This window comes from Streptopelia decaocto (genome assembly GCF_964273445.1).
Source record: "Streptopelia decaocto genome assembly, chromosome: 1".
Taxonomy (NCBI): domain Eukaryota; kingdom Metazoa; phylum Chordata; class Aves; order Columbiformes; family Columbidae; genus Streptopelia; species Streptopelia decaocto.
The window spans coordinates 176,633,744-176,652,757 of NC_138663.1; the positions used below are offsets into that span (position 1 = coordinate 176,633,744).

Here is a 19,014-nt window from a genome sequence, read left to right on the forward strand (position 1 = left end):
ATTTCTTCTTTTTCCATTATCTCGTTAAGATGATGTACTTATAAAAAAACCTATCATCCCCAATGACATGGAAAGCATTGGTGATGATGTCAGACAGCAGAAATTTGGTTTATGAACTTTCTGCACTTACCAGTCTAGACTGATTCTCACTCAGTTAAACAGAATGGATTTTAATTATCCTACAGACTCAGGCAGGATTATGGCAAGAAAATCAATGGATAGTTCACAAAAAACTCTTGGTAAAAAGTTCTAATAATTTCTACTCTGCTATGGATGGATAATGCAGGATACTTAATTTGAGGGATCATTCTTGTTTAGAAATTGAGAATATAGATGTACAATTTACTACAAACTAGTTCTGCGAATGTGTTCTGTGGACAAGAGTTAGCAGTATTCATGGGGATTCTATAACACTGATATAGATTTTATTCCTAAAACTGTTGCATGCAGGACTGCATTAGCTGTGATACATATGGATTTTTGTTGTGTTGATGAAGAAAGAAGTATTTTTTTTAGGTTCTATTCTTTTTTTTTCTGAAGATACATTCCAGTCCTTTTATACTAGTCACCAATATTTTAGATTAAAATAGTGCTGTTCTACAGAGAAGCCTGGTGACCAATACAGATCCTAGAGTATTCTCAGACATCAACACTGAAGAATTTTCTTTTCCCCTTCCTTCAAGGAGGTGCCTCCACTTTTCATTTATTCTCAGGATACATACTACTGTTATCAAGGCAAGAGCGCATACAGAAATGCCACCTCTATGGGATGCAGGTGAGAATGGCAAGCAAACATGTTGAAAGAAAGATGCACAATGATAAAGTAAAAACTCAACAACAAAGCTACTGAATTTGTAGATACTGAATCTCTTGGATGCTTTTGACAATCACATGAAAATGTAGATTGATGTTAAAGAAAGAAAACACAAACACACAGACTCAAAAAAAGAATTCCTGGGAAAATCTAACAAAGATGATGATTTACGAGTAACTACCAAAAAGTCCATAACTCTATATTGTTTTAGTGATTATAAGGTAAACATATCCATGATTCACTAAGAAAAGTATAAAATGAGTATCTTACTTTTTATTGTTTCCTTGTAGATATAACTTGTGGTTTACGATATAATTTTCAGCTTTGTATATCTTTTCAAGAAATACGGACTATTTCTGTTATGCTTAAACCATACCAAACAAAAAGACAACTCTGTTATTTAGATATAAAATGTGAATAATAAAATAATAAATGCTAATTCCAGCAGAACAAACCAGTAACTTGACAGATTTATTCAAAACTGCTAATTCTTGTAAAACTTCTAAGTAGGGTGATCTCAAACTGTCCAAACTAGTGATGGGGTTTAAAGTCTCAGCAACAGAAGTGAAAAAAAAAAAAAAAAAGAAGTAAACTAAACAAATCTATCTAAAACCATTTGAGTGGAAGAGTAGCAGGCATATGGAACAAGCTGCTTAGTAAGACACCTGATTCAGATAGCATAAGATTAATAGACAGCTAGATATTTGTATGCAGAAAGTGGCTTTGAATTCACAGCAAGAAGATGTATGACTGAGATAACTAAAATGAGGCATGCTTATTTTAACATAAGACTTACTGTCCTGGTGACTTTAATAGATTTGAGGCTTTTTTCACCTTTTTTTTCCATTAAGGCCAAGTGATGAGCTTTCATAAGTATTTCATAGTGATATATTTTCCACTTGTGTGAACGTTTACTATCACCACCAGAAAAAACATGCTATCTGGAGATATTTCCCTTGAAATTAAATATTTTAATAGTAAAATTACTGAAGCCTTATCATCCACTGTCTTACATATTTTAATGCAAATCACAAAGTAAGCTTGCTTGCCCCCCATCCCATGCTCAAATCAGAAGATGTCTTGTCTATGAAAATTATTTTTCATTAAAATTTCCTACTTATTCATTGCTGATAGAAGCATAATTGTTGTGGTGCTACTGACATGATTTTTGTCTCAATATGACCATTTAATTTTCTTATGTCTAGGCTGGACTTGCTCAAAAGTGTAGGTAAAGTACTGATAAGCACTAGTGTTCTTATTACTGCTATGAGTAGAACTGGATCCAATACAATTGTGTTTGGAATTGCATACAGAGGATCTCAAACTCAAACATAGCTCATTTTTAAGTTGGGAGTCTGAAGTCAAGATTCTGAATTCACAGTTCTGATCTTTTTTTTTTTAAAAAAAAAAAAAGCCAGATCTAATAATTATCACTACTTTAGAAGCAGAACTTAAACTATTTTAAATATCTTTAAACAACAATAAACAAGACTGAAACTTTTTTTACAAATAGTGAATTCCCATCCTTGTGCACATCCCAGCATGATGCCAGAACAAAAACTTTTAATACTGCTTCAGTTGCTACTGTAGACAATTGTTTCTAGCAAGCTGTCCATCTTCTTTTCCCCTAAAACAATTTTTCTTTAAAGAAAGTAGAATCCTTTTTCTGTTCTAATCATATATGTAACATTTTTCACTCTCCTTCAGCTGGGTTTATGACTGAAGAAAACAATTTTGTTTATATTTTTTCAAAAGAGAAAAGTTACTTTGGACTAAGACACCTAATTATACTAGGCTTTATGACAAACAATCACTGATTTCATTGGGAACATCACACTACAACGCATTTGTTATTGCAACGATCTGTAACTCCATAAGGTGTTTGCTGCAGGTTCAGTTTTCATAATATGCCAATGATTTTATTACAACACACTTGAGATGGGATTGTACAAGTAAACAAATGGGTATCATTACCACTTGTAATTATATTTGGGGGAAAAAGACAATAAAAATACAACTTTAAAAAGTATTTTATCTCTCTACCCTCATTCTTTTTTTTTTTTCTTTGTAAGAAAGTTTACATAAACACCCACTGCTGCAGTTCAGTGGCTGACAGTACTTAAGGTTCACAACTCAATATATGTTTAGTAAGAATGTGAGGAATTCATATGAGTCACTGGAATTAGTTGTTTCTTGATGGAGAGGGCCCCTCACCTAGATATAATCACAAGTGCAAACCATCATATAACTCTTTGCATTACAGTGAAAATATGGAACAGCAATAGTTGACTCAATCTGCTTACTAGAGTTTTTAAATTATGACCAGTATTGGGTTTGATGCTGCTGGACAAACTTCAGTATTATGAACTCTGGCTATACAGTCCTTTTCTAAAAAAAACCCACACATTTTTAATTTGAGTTATAAATAAAATTCCTAACAAATCTTTAAAAAATTTTAGAACTGTACTTCATAAATACAAATCTGGAGATTTGTTCTTTTTCTTATGCAAAACTGAGAAATTTAGACATACACTCAAACAGCTTATTAAAAACCAGCATCTTTATACAGATCAATGTCCAATTATAAATGTAGAATTGCTATGGCAGAAGGTTAGGAAAAAATAATCTTTCAGGCACTTATTACTTGGAAAATAAGGTCATATATGGGGTCAGTCTTCAAATATATACAGAATAAATTATACTGCAGCATCCTAAATATCCTACACAGCAAAAATTATATTGCAATCTCAACATAATCAGAAAAATGAAGCTGAACATGTATTTCCTGATGGCTGTCCTACAGATCAGACTAGGCTAAGAGGCAAAAAAATAGGTCAAATTAATCAACAACTAATAAAACACTTATATTTCTGCTTAATTATAAATACAGCTTCTTATTATTAAAGCTGACTTATTTAATAATCTTTTAACTGTCTTTCATACTGCATCATCTTCCCCACAACAATTTAAAGTGATAGCAAACGTACAAAAAAAAAATCAAAATAATTCAGTGATGCACTTCCTTATTGCTTACAGCCTGAAGCAAAACACACACACACACACACACACTTCTGGAGTACTCAGTCTGTCTGACGCTCTAAAAGAAAAATAAAAGTGTTTCTTTTGAAATAAAAGACCTTGTAATTAGATAAAACACATCTGGAAAAAAATGAATTGGACACAGATTTTGAGGAAATAAACATGCTTGTTTGTCAGAATTAAAGTTTGCAGAGAGCACTGGAATTGTCCTGATATAAGTAATTTTAGCTGTTTCACAGACACTCATCTTTGGTACCTTCACAGGACATGAATGAAATTACACTGAAAAAAGATTATGTTATTATTTGACACTTCTCACATTACTATTAATTGTGAAATCAACATTACAAATAGGAAAATACATCCATGAAATGAAAACATTTTCTGACCCATTTTTACCCTTGTCTGATGTCCCAAGTCTCTTTTCTTTACCTCGTCTCCAAACTATGTGAGGAATCTAAATGACTGGAGTTCTTTTATCTATTGCAGTCATGTCTAGTTTGAATTTCCAAATCAACCTTCAGCAGAAGGATTGTATATAATATATCACAGGCAATGCCAGTGGAGATAAAGCATATTCTAATCATTTCAGAGAAGTACTATTTTTTATTTTAATCTACTTTGGATACTTGTGGTTTCATTTCATTTCATGTTCGTTTCAAAAGATACTGAGCATTCTTTGCTCTGGGCTAGCTAAAAGATTTACTGTTTTCTCTGATGATAGAATTATCAGTGGGCTATTCTGCCCTGATAAACCACAACTGCAGTACTAATAGGTTTATAATTACGGCTTAAAATTTACACTTTTGTAAGCACTGGAGGCTTCACTCACCTTGTTCAAGTGGCTGGCTTTTAGCTGAAGTAGTTTTCATCTTGAGTGCCTCCCTAACAGACATGTCACAGCAGGAGCCTTTGTTAGTGTCTTGGTCACTGTCAGCCTGATCACTGTCCCCATGCCCGCTGTCCCTCAAGCTGGCTCTTTCTGGATCCTTGAACGTGGAGCTACTGAAATACATATTAAAAAAAAAAAAAAAAAAAAAAGAAAAAGAGAGAGAGAGTTGTATTTACTTGTTCTAAGTTGAATTGTACACTCTGGCAAAGCAATTTTGACAAGAATGCAAATGGGGAACCCGAGAAAGTTATTTAATAGGCCTTACCTTTGAACAAACTGCTGCCTGCTGCCCATGTAATTGGGCTCTGCGGGAAAATTGTCTGTCTGTGAAAGAGAAGGAAAAAAATACGTATAGTTGTACACTGGACAAATCTCCTGCAGAGCAACAAGATTTCCTAGAGGAGAAATGATTAATAATTCAAAAATTCCCTTTATCTTCAGATTTGTACATTTTAATTAAATTGGAAAATGCTGGCATGTAATTATGTGCTCAGAACAATTAAATGATTCCGGTCCACAAATTACCTGCTAAAGTAAACAATGAGGCTCCAATAAGTGGCATTCTCTGTTAGCAACCTGGCAGATGACACTGTTTATGTTTTTTCATTACTTAGATATTAAGACTGATGGTTATTGAAAATGAGAGAAAAAAATTACTTTTGCATATTACAAAAGTGAATTATTCAATAATACTTATTTTTAATCATAATTACATCATCTACTGGGATTCTGAAGCCCTTACTGCTGTAGTACAATTCCATATATTGCTATATTACTCTTGAATTGAAAAAAAACTGCAAGAAGATCAAGAAAATCTGTGGCTGATTGGCTGTGTGTTTTTTTAACTGCTACTGGAAAAGTGCAAGTATGAAAATATTTGGATTTTCTCTCTTTAATTTTCATCAGTATTAATAGCTATGTCAGAACAATGAGAACTGCACATGCAAACAAGAACATTACATGATTGTTGTAGACAAGTAGTTTTTAAAAGAAGATACTTTCATTAAGTCTGTCATGAGTTTATTTTTAGCAGCATGAGTTAAGTAACTGTAGAAGTAGTTACAGCATCCAGACCAACATGGAGTCCTGCCAAAGGGAACTGAATTCCCCTTGTATCATCAGCTGAAGTTCTTTGGGAGAAAGAGAGACTGCATCTTTCACAAAATTCCATATACTGTACAGTCACACATGTCACTTCTTGCAGCTGACCTAGAGACAGAGCTTCTACTGTTTGCTGCATCTCGTCATGTCACGCCACTATGCTTTGCAGCAGCTGTGAGTTTTGCAACAGCATTTAGTATATCAGTATCAGTAACATGGGCAGCGCCCAATTAATGGAGCAGAAGGCTCAAGGTAAGGTTTAATGTCACACAAGTGTTTACACAAGTGACTGGTCTCTTAGATATTTGTTTTTCTCTGCCACTCTCCACTTCATTTTTTTATTTTTGTTTTGGTGGTTTTTAGGTAGAAGATGGTCATTAGAAATATTTGCCATCCTTTACATGGTGGGAATGTTACAGCTTGGAAAAGATACATGCAGTTACATCTGAAATTTAACAGCTACTGCTGTTTGCAACAGAAAATACATAGTCACCTGTCACTCTCAAGGTATACATGAAATAAATGTGCTTATGTACCATACATCGTGATTTAGGCAAGGGACAGAATAAAAGGAATTATCTTGTGTTTGGCATTTATTAAGCCAATTTATGCTGTGCTTTCTTGTTTCTGGTTTAATCCTTTTATTCAAAAATTAGGATTATAATACACATTGTTTGAGCACTTTGAAGTAGTTTCTAATTTAAGATGTGGAGTACAAATCAATGTATATGTCATTACAAAAATAACCCGATGTGTTACCACTGATTCTTTTTTTTTTTATGAAAAGTTATATGACAGAATCAGGTTTTTACTGTTCTTTTTGCAAAATATGGCATAGAATACCTATACTTATATTTCTCAATGACTTTATCATCTCAAAATTGCACCTAACTTGGAATTCTGTGTGTTTACGTCCAACTAGAGACTCATTCTTTAGCAGCATTTGAGACAGGCTTATGAAAGTTCTTAAATACTGCCCATAAATTCGAGTGATATTCTGTATTACAGAAGGGGTGTTCTGAAGATCTGGGACATCAGACCCAGTGTTGTATCACTGCTTTTCCAACTCAGTGTTTCAGAAGTTGATGATTCCGGCTACAAGTATTCAAACTTTTCAAAATCTGGTCACTTCAATCAGGAGGCAGTTTAGTGCTTTGTGCTTAGAAACAGACAAGATCCTGGGTTTAACAGATGTAATTAAAACAAAAGCTTGTCTTAATTTTTAACAAGTTGAAAATTATGGAAACAAATACTGAAAACAAAAAAAAAAAAAAAGGAAGAAGTAAAGGCATAAACATAAATATTTCAGCATCCTTATATGTATTGTCTTAAATGTAGCACATCACATTTTGGAAGCAGCCTGAATTTTGTCATTTATTATTTTCTCAAATTGTAAGCTAGTATCTCTGTCATGTGCAGCAAATCCATCTCATATATGTACACATATAATCATTATGACACTCACAGAGCCCGAAACTTCTTAACCCAAAAAAAACCCTTTACAATTACAGAACTCATGTATATTTTATAGGTCTAATATCTCAACTATGCATGTTCAGGAAAACTGACCTTATGCTTTTCCTTACATAAGATATCTGCCTTCTCCTAAATGCAGCTGCTATTAGAATCAACACTTCCATTTTTCATGTCGTTGTCAGGCAAAATGCCCACTATAAACTGCCTTTTCATCAATTCTCTGCCATTAGACAAGTCAGACTTTTTCCCTGGCATTAATTATAGCACCTCTTTAAATGTGGTGCTAAGAACTTATCTATAAGCTGGACCACCCTAAGAACTGGCCATACCTTTTTATGCTGCTTTTTGATAGGAAAAAAGCAAAAAAAAAAAAAAAAAAAAAAAAGGCTAGCCAAGATATAAATTTTAAAACAGAATTTACCAGCACATCTTAGCAGCTCCTAAAAATGGGAGCTGTTTCTGAGAAATTCTGTATTTATGGTAATCATTAATGACCTTTAACTTGATAATAATTTGACCAATTTCCTTCATATTGTACTTTGCAGTAATACAAACAGTTGGGTGCCATCTCACAGCGAGTTCATTGCTGCAAAAGAACAAATGTAAATACTTGATAACCATATATAGCCACACAGCTCAGAGTTGAATTCTTTTCCTTCTGCTCTAAACACATCAGACCTTCTCCTGTGAACTATGAAAGTATCATACTTGTGATGAGCTGTAACAGAGCACTCCAAGATGCAGGCAGCAGAGAGAAAATTGCTCCATATATGATAATATCTATGCAAAAATTGGGATAATAAAAAAACATTTAATTTTAAAGCTAGGCAGTTTAGAGGAATGTTAGAAAGGTAAGCATACGATTCACAATGGATCACAGACAGATATGGATGTCTAATTCCCTTAAACACTTTTAACACTTTTTTTTTCGCTGTTTAATCCCAGTTGAAGTGAAAGGTCATATACTTAAAATTTTTACACTTTGACATCTATGGAAGTGATATTACACATTTCAGCTCATGTATTAATCATATCTCTTTACACTGCATAGCTGTAATTCCAGGAAATGAGTGCTACTTTAAAAATCTATCAACAACAAATAAAGTCTTTGTTCTTCTCTGTGTATACAGCCCTTTCTAGGAAATCAGAATGACCATGTCTCTCTGTTTGCCTCCAGTTTTAAGGCAGGTTTCATTTTACCTGCAGATAACCATCTAATAGTGAGTCACCTACTAGCTAATCAGCGAAGATCCCTCTATAAGCATTAGAGACATACAAGATAATTCATCCTGTTTGGGCATCTAGTTTTAGGTAGGTACTACATCTGGAGTTCCCTTTCTCCGATAATTACAGGGCAAGGTAGATGACCAACAAGATGTTAATTGTAATAGCTAAATCTGAGTAAGATGTATTGCATCAGAAGTGGATTACATGCAATTACTGTCTCCTGATAAATAACCAAAAATAACTCAAATGCCAGCACCGTTAACATCCTGAGGAACAAAATAAAACAAGTTCCACCCTCACCCTCCCCCACAAGAAAACCCTCAGAAACAATCCATCTCTAAAAGTCACTGTAGTTAGACAGTTAGTAGTTAGACACGTTTTCTGTCTCTGTGACTCAAGGTTGAGAACTGGAGTATTAGGTCACCAACTACTAACAAGAAAGTTCCTCAGTAGGAGAAAAACATACTGGAACAAATGGTCTCTAAAACTAAAGCAAAAACACAACTGTCTACTGAGCTGCTTAGATACGAGAGAATTAAAAAGTCTGTGATGTCAACCTAACTGTCCATATCTCCCCTAGAGAAGAGATCCTGTTTTTATGGTTCATTTTCACAGATTAGGGGAATCAGTTCATTTCCAATTAGAGTATGCTGTTAAACCATTTAACAGATACTTTTTCACAGTTCCTTCAATGGCCCCTTAAAAATACTTTCTTTCATCTATCTGTACTACTATGTGACTAGAGTAAGTCTGAAATTTTAAGAACACTAATATTACTGCAATGCTGCAGAAAAGATCCTGAGGATTTCTGTACACATATTTAATATAGCTTTCTCAGAAGGATGAAGCTCATAAAAATGCCATTTTGAAAGAGATTGGAATGCATATAAACCTTTTAAAAGCTGGCAAAATTTTAAAAAGAGTGTTTCTACCTTTTAGAAAATATCTTAACAGTTTGGTTATGCTATGTTTTTCATCAGGGACTTGAGAAAAAGTAAAAGAACAGGCAAATTAAGCCTGTGCAAAATATACTTTTACTGGTATGGGATTTCAGATGTGACAGTATAATTGCTACAGTCTAATAATGTGACTTGAAGAATCATTGACTGGCCAGTATTTACATGAACAGCACATAGCACATTCTTGAAGTGCTATCACCAACTGTCTGTGAAACCATTCATTCTATTATAGGTCTTAGGGCTTGTGAATTAAGACCACACAAAGGCCTAGATGAACTACAATTGTTACTAAGTATTGCTCTCACAAGGTGAATTTGGAATACTGAATTTTATAAATTCAAAATAAAACTATTTTGAAGCTTGAAAGTCAGCTGTCAAGGTTCTACTAATTAATTATGGAATTGCTATGATTTCCAAAAGTTTCATTTAAAGAAACTAAAAATAAAAATTATGGCAAAGAACAGACTATCAGAAATGAATTCCTTGTAGGATCCATTAACCTCAAATAATCTTATAAGAAAAAAAAAAAAAAAAGTTTCAGCACTGGAAACAGTTCAAACCAGCCTGGGCAAAGTATTACACAGTGAATTATGGGGAATATTTTTAGCAATGGGCTACATTAATCTCTTTTCTTTTTTCTTTTTCTTTTTTTTTTTTTTTTATAAGTTCGTGTTCACGAGGTATTCGTTTATTTCTGTTAAAAGGTTTTCATATTTTTATAGATTCATAGAATCATAGAATAGTTTGGGACCTTCAAAGGTCTTCTAGTCCAACCCACCCTGCCATGAGCAGGAGACATCTTCAACTAGATCAGGTTGCTCAGAGCCTCATCCAGCCTGGCCTTGAATGTCTCCAGGGATGGGGCATCTACCACCTCTTTTGGCAACCTGTGACAGCATTATACCACCCTCATTTTATAAAAATGTCTTTCTCATGCCTAGCCTGCATCTCCCCTCATTTAGTTTAAAACCGTTACCCTTTGTCCTGTCATAACACGCCCTGCTAAAAGTCTGCCCCCATCTTTCTTACAGGTTCCTTTTAAGTACTGAAGTATTTTTGTAAATACTTTAGGTACTTTTATAAATAAAAAGGTATTCCATAGTGGTTCTGCACACATCTTTATTTCTTTTTAAAAACTCAGGAATGAAATTACAGCCCCATATTAATCAATCAGATTTCAGGGACCCTACTATTTCTCAGTAAGACAACAGTAAATGACTTCACAAGGCTTCTGCTTTCAAGAATTCCCATAAAAAGTAGTTTAATTCCATTTTTTGTCTTTTTAATAAAAATCTTTGTTACACCACAATTCTGAAGATTTCTAGCATTTTTTTTGTGTACTCCATAATGTTTGGATAAAATTAGAGAAAAATAAAAGCAAAAGTTTTCAATTTGACAAGTGTTTCTCCTAAAAAAAAAACCCAAAAAAAACCAAAAAAAAAAGCAAACAAACATAAAATAAAATCTTAAAATCAACTTGACTACAAAGAAAAAGACAGGGAAATTGAGAAACAGAAAGAAGGGAGGGAGAAAAAAATGCAATATTTAAGTATTCTTGAAAAATTATACCCAGAAATAATTTTCATATTAGGGAAAGATGTATTCTAAATTGTATGAAAAAAAAAGAACTTAAACATTAATCAGATTTATTAATATTATGAATATTCATAAATTTTTCTCAGAATTACAAGAACAAGTATCACATTTTCAGAAATGATTCAATGCAGTTTTATTTTATGTAGGTGTTCATACCTGAAACTATAATAAAACCAAATGTTTTTACTGACTCTAACTTCTTTTTAATTAAACATTAAATGCAGAAATGAAATGAAACATCTCTCCCCTTTATCACACTGCCACTTAATATCTAACTCAAGCATCTTTTGTGTCTTTTCTTGAAAAGCTTAATTCCAAGTATTCACCCTTCCCCCATGAAACAAAGATCTTATATAATGGCAATCACTTTTCAAGACAAAAGAATTGTACTCTGCCAAATCTAGTTTTGAAAGAGCAGACAATTGTCTTCATTTTATTAGGAACAGTTTGTGTTCAATATAGTACAATTTTTCACAAAGACTCCTCAGTATAAGAATACAAGTATATACACTTAGCCTGATGTAGTAGTGTTTGATTTCACCAGACTCCATTAAAAAAACACATTAGCCAAACAGCGAAAAAAAAGGGACATAAATTTCTAAGAAGTTATTCTACCTTTTTGAAGGACAAAATTAAATGGGCTATTTAATAGCCCAAATCTTGTCCTAATACGTGGTCTCTACTCTTATTCTTTTGAAAATGTTTTTGAGATAGTAATTCCTATGACATGCATATTTGGGAAGTTTCCCACTAGCTGCAAAATGTGCATTTTGGTGTTACAAAACACACAGTGTGTTTATGTGAATTTCTGGCATATGTAAACATTCTTCAAAAGCACATTTAAAAACTCAGGGCAACAAAACCAGTCAGATCCACAAGGCATTGTCATTCACCAGGCTCCTATACTCTTTCTTGAAGAGTGTTGGTGGCTCATGCTTTCTCTTTCTCTTGAATGATAAAAGCAATACTGTGAGGAAAAGAGGTCCTGAGCCATTCAGTCAAATCCACAAAGTGATTTCTGGAAAGTGAAACTCTGGAGACAGAGAATACCATCCTTTTGTGTAAGTGAAAGAATGCAGATTCCCCCCATATAAATGTACTATTTTCTCTTAATAAGTACTATATTAGTTATCAAGAGAGATTATTATTGTTTTATTGCTTAAGCATTCACATTAAGATACTGCAGATATTTCAGTTGTGTTTGTACTATTGGTTTACGTAACATAATTATTTCTTCAATTTTTCATGAGAGTTTACTCTGCAATGCACAAGGCACAAAAGAAGACAGACGTCTGTAGGGATTTAACACAGGGCTATGACTCGAAGCTACAAGGCCCAGTCAGGCTTCCTCTCACCTCATTGTTGGCTGCACCAAACCTGAAGGCTGAAGAAGCATTTAAGGTCACTATAGAGAAACATATTTTTAAGTGACCTTGATGAAAAAGCAGACTTGAAAAATACTCAAAAGATGGGATGAGACCAGACACTGATCAGACTTTTTTTTTTCTTTTTTTTTTTTTTAATGAAATAAAAGATTGAATCCTTTCAGGAACAGTTTGCTGCTTCATCAACAGGGAAGTCAGCTTAGCAAAAACCTTCATTCCTCTGCCAGAGCAGATGCAGGTTATGTGTTTAAATACAGATTTCTCTCTCTAAGAAAGATGGGACTAGGAATAAGTGTGGAAGCTGAACAAAACTTCCTTCTACCGAGGGGGAATCAAGAAGATTTTCCATTCATGTTGCTCTTTTTTCATAATGGTTTCAGGTTTCTGAGTCTCATTTTATTTTGTGCTGAAGAAACATGAAATGTAGGCACTTAATGAAATCAGCACGGTCTGGGAAGAGAATGTGGAAAGTTGTCAAATGGGACTAGAAAAATATAATTGTAATATGAGCTCTCGAGATATACCACTTTTTGGAGAAGCTGCAAAATCAGAACATAGGAAGAGGTGTCAAACATCACACCACATAAAGAGCTCAAGCTGAAAGCATAATAGATCTGCTTCTGCTATCACAGTGTCAATAAATACACATAATGAAATTCATGACACATTATTGCATTGCTCTGTATTGCCTCTATTCATTTTAAGATTATGAACAAGTTTGAAATAATTCACAACTTGTCAGATACCTGTGAGCTGTGCAGTTAGACTGGTGCTTTAAGAAGCATTTGTGAAGGTCTTATGAGAGAGCTTGATACAACTTAAAACAAAATAAAGATGGAAGTATGGTAAAACAGAACAGTAACTACTTCACCTGAATTTGCTAGTACAGTTGCATCCAATATATTTACACTGCTCACCAATGATATGTACTTATTGAAGCTACTCTGTCAATAAAAACCACATTAAGAACCTTTTGAAAGAGCTTCCCTGTCAATTAGGCTGCAGATACATTCTATTGCTCCAGTTTTCCTGTCAATTTAATATACTGGATCATATTAACAGTACTGGCTTGTCAATAAGGCAAATCTGAATCCTATTAATGGAGTTATACTGCCAATATAATCGGCTTCTTATTTATCAAGCTCCCCAGTATTTGGAAAAGCTGTGAAATGGGATTATAAGTCTAGGTTATATACATCTGTCTCTATATTACATAAATATTTGAGGAATTGTAACCTGTTGTGTAAAGAAACACATTTAATTACTTTTTTTCCCATTACATAAACTTCAGATGACAAAATGGTAGAATTGTTTACCATTGCTGAGAAAACATTGAATCATCCTCATTTATCACATTGTTTCCTGCTTGCTCTAAGTAAGGCTGTTATTTTATAAGACAGTCTACTTGTGTGCCACACCTATAGAAGTGCTAAAAGATGTATGCACTCCAACCCACCTGTGCAAGATAATATCTGCTTCAGAAAGTAAAAGAGGTAAAAAACAATTTAGGAACAAAATACGAAGCACTGCACAATTTCAATGCTTATTTAGTCCTTGTACTGTGCTGCATAATCTTGGTGGAATTAAAACTTGTAAGTATAATTCTAGGGTAACAGAAAGCCCTGGAAATAATTAATAAGAGGCAGTAGATCCTGTATAAAAAAGTAGAAGTTTAGCAAGCTTTCTGTTTAATAGAAGTCTTAATGAAGTTGAACATTAACTGCTTTTAACTACATTCAATATTAAATAACTACTTTGACTGGATTAGCAGAATATACAGCAGACCATTAAACCTGATTACATAAAAAAACAAACAAACAAACAAACAAACAAACAAAAACACCCACAAAAACTCTTTTGCTTGAAAAAAAAAAAAACCACGCAAAAGTAATTGCATTAAAATGTACTGGGTATTCTCTTATCAAATTAACTCTCTAATTCTAACTTGAAAATATGGATTTACAAAAACATGGTCCAAAATGACAGTTAAAGGTCAATGAATCAAGTTGCCAATTATATTTTCTGGTAGCAGATGGGTGCAATGAAACCTAATGATTGAATTTGAAACGCTTTAATGCACCTTTTATTTCTGGCTCCCACGAAGTTGAGTCTGCCTTAGTATTCCTAACAGATATTATGTTTACTGCATAACAGACTCAACTACAATTAGGTAACTAGAATGAAATCTGCACTTATCACAATACCCAGCTAATTCTAAAAATATCATACCAAGAACTCAAAATAACAATATGTTTGTGAGTGTGTCTTGGATAGTATTAAGTGGCTTTTTAGAGTTTTCATTCCAATCCATGTGGTAAATATGAAGTCTGGAAATTAAGATATTAAATTTAGAGACAAACTTCAGTAATAGTGCCTTGCAATTAAAGGAAATTGTTGAATATTTGCTATAATTTAAAAAATATTTTTCTCTGTGTGTTTAGAAGCCTTCTTTTTGTATGGAAACAACAAAACAACCTTTTTTTTTTTTTTTTTTTTTTTTTCTGTGCACACAGCTTCTACAGTGCATTTGTGAGCTCCTGGCATTTTATTTTTAATTTTGAGACATTTCTCAAAACTCTTACTCAGCAGGAATTCCCAGTGAATTCACTAAGTGTTGTAGAATTTGTCTTATTCTTATCACTGCTGTTTTCCTGTTTCTAAGAGCAACATGCAACAAATGTTTTTTGAACAGATAAAAGCTTATAAACTTTGCAGTACTGTGTGGTGGAGAAGGAGACCAAATTGTGGCCTTTGAACACTGACAAATTGCTTTGTACTCACAATATTTAGTAAAGGGAAACAGAGGTGCTGGATATTTAATATCTGTTAAGTTTGTGTTAACATCTCTCTACTGTGTTTACCTTCTTCTGTCCAACACATACTCTCACTAAAGACAACAATAAAACTCTCACAAGCCATGACCTGAGGTTCGCTGAAATCAATGGATGTTTTCAAATTGTTTTCAATAGCCCTTGGATCAGTCTGCTTACTTCAATTAAAGGATAAGTGAGTCTTTACATAGCGTGCTACATTCCCACAGATACATATGTTGTATGCTGAAGAAAGCTGCAAAGGAGCAGGAAGAAGATTACAATAGTGATAGAAAATGAGAAGAAACTCTTAAACACTACATTCCTTTAACTCAGCATATGGTCTTCTCTATGGATGGCATTTAAACGGATTTGTAATGGCGGTGACAGGGAAAGGTGATTAGTTAGGCAGCAAACACTGGATGTTGCACTAGAGTCCAGTTTTATGTTTCTTCCCTACAGAGTGAAAAAATAAGCAATGAAGTTAAAGCAGGACTTGATTCTGAAGCCATACTGCCTGCACAGAAAACACACATAAAGAGGAACTCCAAAGCTTTCTTCCTATGTGATTGTCAGAAGAACAGAAACAAATCTAGATCACCTTATTTCCCGTAAAGCTGCAACCTTATCCCTTTCCTCTTTCTAAAATCCTTCCCCAGAAAAGCAATGATTTACTTAAACTCCTTAGGAATTAGAAAGAAAATCACAGACGTTAAAACTTGCATTATTACCTCTTCTTATTTTGGTCATGCAACTGTTTATTTCAACATTTTGTTAAAAATCCTCAACAAGATATTCTGTGAACATTTTATGACAGGATAAAAAGCCCTACTTTCACACAAATACCTTGGCATAATTATTTCCTCTTAACACTAGAAAAAGACACACCACTAAATATGCTACCAAAATAATGGCTGAATTTACAACAGAATTGTAGATCATCAAAATTTACAGCCTCACATTCCTGTGCAAGGAGATTTTCAACTGTAAATGGTGATGAGTTGATTTATCATTTGTGACATAATATAAATTATTTAGGCTTGCACAAATTTAGCAAGAGGTTCTGTCCCTAAATATATTTTAAAGCCATAACAGTCATGTGTCTATGATGAGGTACTACATAAAATGGAAAGTTTCATTGAATACACCATGAATATAGTAGCAGTGGTCAAGTAAGCTTGGACAAAAAAAATAAAGCCTTTCAGCTATAAGGCTTTGTATAACCATCCACAACTCTGTCACTTCAGTGTTAACCTATTGCAATGTCTTCATACAGGACTCTATATTAAAGCTGATTCAGAACAAACAAAAAAAAATAGTTAACTTATTCGATAGGATCACCTCATCCAGAACACAACACTCACTTTTCTAGGGATCTCCACAGGTAAACTATAAACTCAAAGGTATTTAAGGGGCTGACTTTGACCTGTAAATTCTTAATAGCCTGGGATAAATAAATAAATAAATAAATAAATAAATAAATAAAATCTGGATTACCCCTCTCATTATAGCTCATTCACATATAGCTGTGAAATCAGAATTTACTATTTACTGTTAAGACAAGGAAGATCTACATAAGAAATGTTCTCTGCACAGATTCCAGGATTAGGAACAGTTTTTTATTCTGTTCCAAACCAGTGTTGGTTTGTCAACATCTAGGACACTGCTGCAAGTTTCACCAGGGGTAGAGAGACTGAACAGAATGCTAATATTTGACTGAGGGGCTAGTTACAGTGCTTAGATTATGGGTTTGCCTCTAATTAGCAGGATGCTCACTTGGCATGTAAGCACTTTTTTTTCTAAGAGAATGCACACAGTGGCAACTGAAGGATGCGTTTATAATATGTATGGATTTATTTATTTATTTGTTTATTTATTTTTAGTCATGAACTTTCAAAGGCAACATCTAATGCAACCTTTTCTAAATAATGTCACTTCACGAAAGTACCAAAGCCAACAGTCAGAAGACGTGTGTGTGTGTGTAAGTCTCTTTTAAAATTGGAAATGAAATGAAAATACAACAGGTACAGTGCCAGAAATCTAGATAAAAACTCATGCAAATGGGAAAAAAATAATTTGTTAAGATCATTCACGTTCTCTTCCTGAATATTCAATCTGGATATACCCATTATCGTAGATGATATGTAATACAGACTAATGCTGCTCCCTGCAGGTAGATCACGAGCCCACATGAAGCCACACTGACTTCCACCTTCACTGGAATTCAACATGGAGTTGAGTGTTTAGCTGCAGAGAGTAATCTCCAGGACTTGAGCCTTTACCTGCAATTCTTCTACACATATGCCCTCAAAATTTGTTTTCAAGTAGAAAAGCTCATTAGAAAATTAATTAGATTAATTCTATGGAGAATTATTAATTTACATTATTTCAGGGCCATCTCAACTTACTGGTGGTTCTTTGTAAATAAACATGTCATTGTTCCATTGGGAATAAAACAAAAGCCATACAATATTAAGGGTCTACTATTTGGCCTCCAGTTCACATGCAATCTTGTTAACTTCACCATAGTTTCCTAAGAATGAGTAAACTTGGGGTTTTTGGTTGTTTTTGTTTAAATCTTCTAAGGCAAAAAGTAATAAAGTGCCCATCTAAAATATGCTAAGATCAAGATTAAACTCATTAATTTTCAATGAAAATAGAATTAGGATCTTACTCCTAGGACCTATGTATCAAACTTCAGTGTACAGACTTCCCAAGGTAATGGTATGGAGCCCTATTCCTCAATATTTGTAAGAGGATTGCACCTTTAACCTTAACCACAACATAACAAACAGCACCAATATAATGATAATCCACGCTACCAGCAACCTTAAGAATGTGGAAGGAATAGACAGATACTGGCAGGAATTAATCTGCCATTTTCACACATCTGCCCAAGGGAGGTATTGTAATTGTAAAAATTTACTCTTAGACTGCTGAGACTCATAGTAATTATGTTTCTTTTTTAATAGAAATAGCCACAGGTAGTAACAAATTGGGTTTTGAGATGGGGAACTGGGCACGCATTCTAACCCAAATTACTATGTAATTGTCTTTATTATAAAATACTATAGAAAACCTATGGCTCTAAATCTAAATCAGAACAAAACCTTTCCTTTAAATAAAGTCTTCTCCTCCCACAGCTATTCAACATGTATGCCTATTTCTTCATTTACTGGTATCAGCAAGACCAGTATGACTGCAAGCAATTTAACTATCTGAAGATATTTGCCAATACTAACCAAAATTCCCAAAGCCTACATTTGCATAATAGATACAGCTTTATTGCACTTTACTTTCATGCAAGTGAAGTAGACTAACAAGTAGGTCACAATCTGGAAATCTAGTTACTTGTTCCTAAGGTTCCTTTGATAGTATCAGGGGATGAAGAAGAGACTGTGTGTGGTCTACATATCTTTTAAATGAACTCAAATTAAAGTTTTCTTCAAAATTCTGGAAGCCTGTTTGAAATGAATGAGCACTGGAAAGTACTTAAAATGAGTTATTTCATGCTTGAAGGAATAATTATTTAATTGCCATCACATTATTGAGATAATGAGATGTATACTATTGGGAAAGATCATGTATAGGTGGCCAATGAAAAAATAATAAAATAAATTCAACCAGTTACTTCTGCCCCTTGCAATACTATGTCCTATTAAGCCTGAAACGAAGCTGCAGGTATTGTAAACAGACAGAAGATATTTACATATTT

The 19,014-nt window shown here is 33.7% G+C and overlaps 1 protein-coding gene across 1 annotated transcript in view; it reads right to left on the bottom strand.

Annotated features, from left to right (window-relative positions):
• The window catches only part of PCDH17 (protocadherin 17), a 94,717-nt gene that overhangs the window by 59,718 nt on the left and 15,985 nt on the right, over positions 1-19,014 (bottom strand). Inside the window, exons 3-4 of the mRNA XM_082070697.1 lie at positions 5,011-5,069; positions 4,686-4,858 (exon numbers count right to left, since the gene is read on the bottom strand). Coding sequence (XP_081926823.1) covers positions 4,686-4,858; positions 5,011-5,069 — 232 coding nt within the window. The remainder of the gene's footprint in view (positions 1-4,685; positions 4,859-5,010; positions 5,070-19,014) is intronic.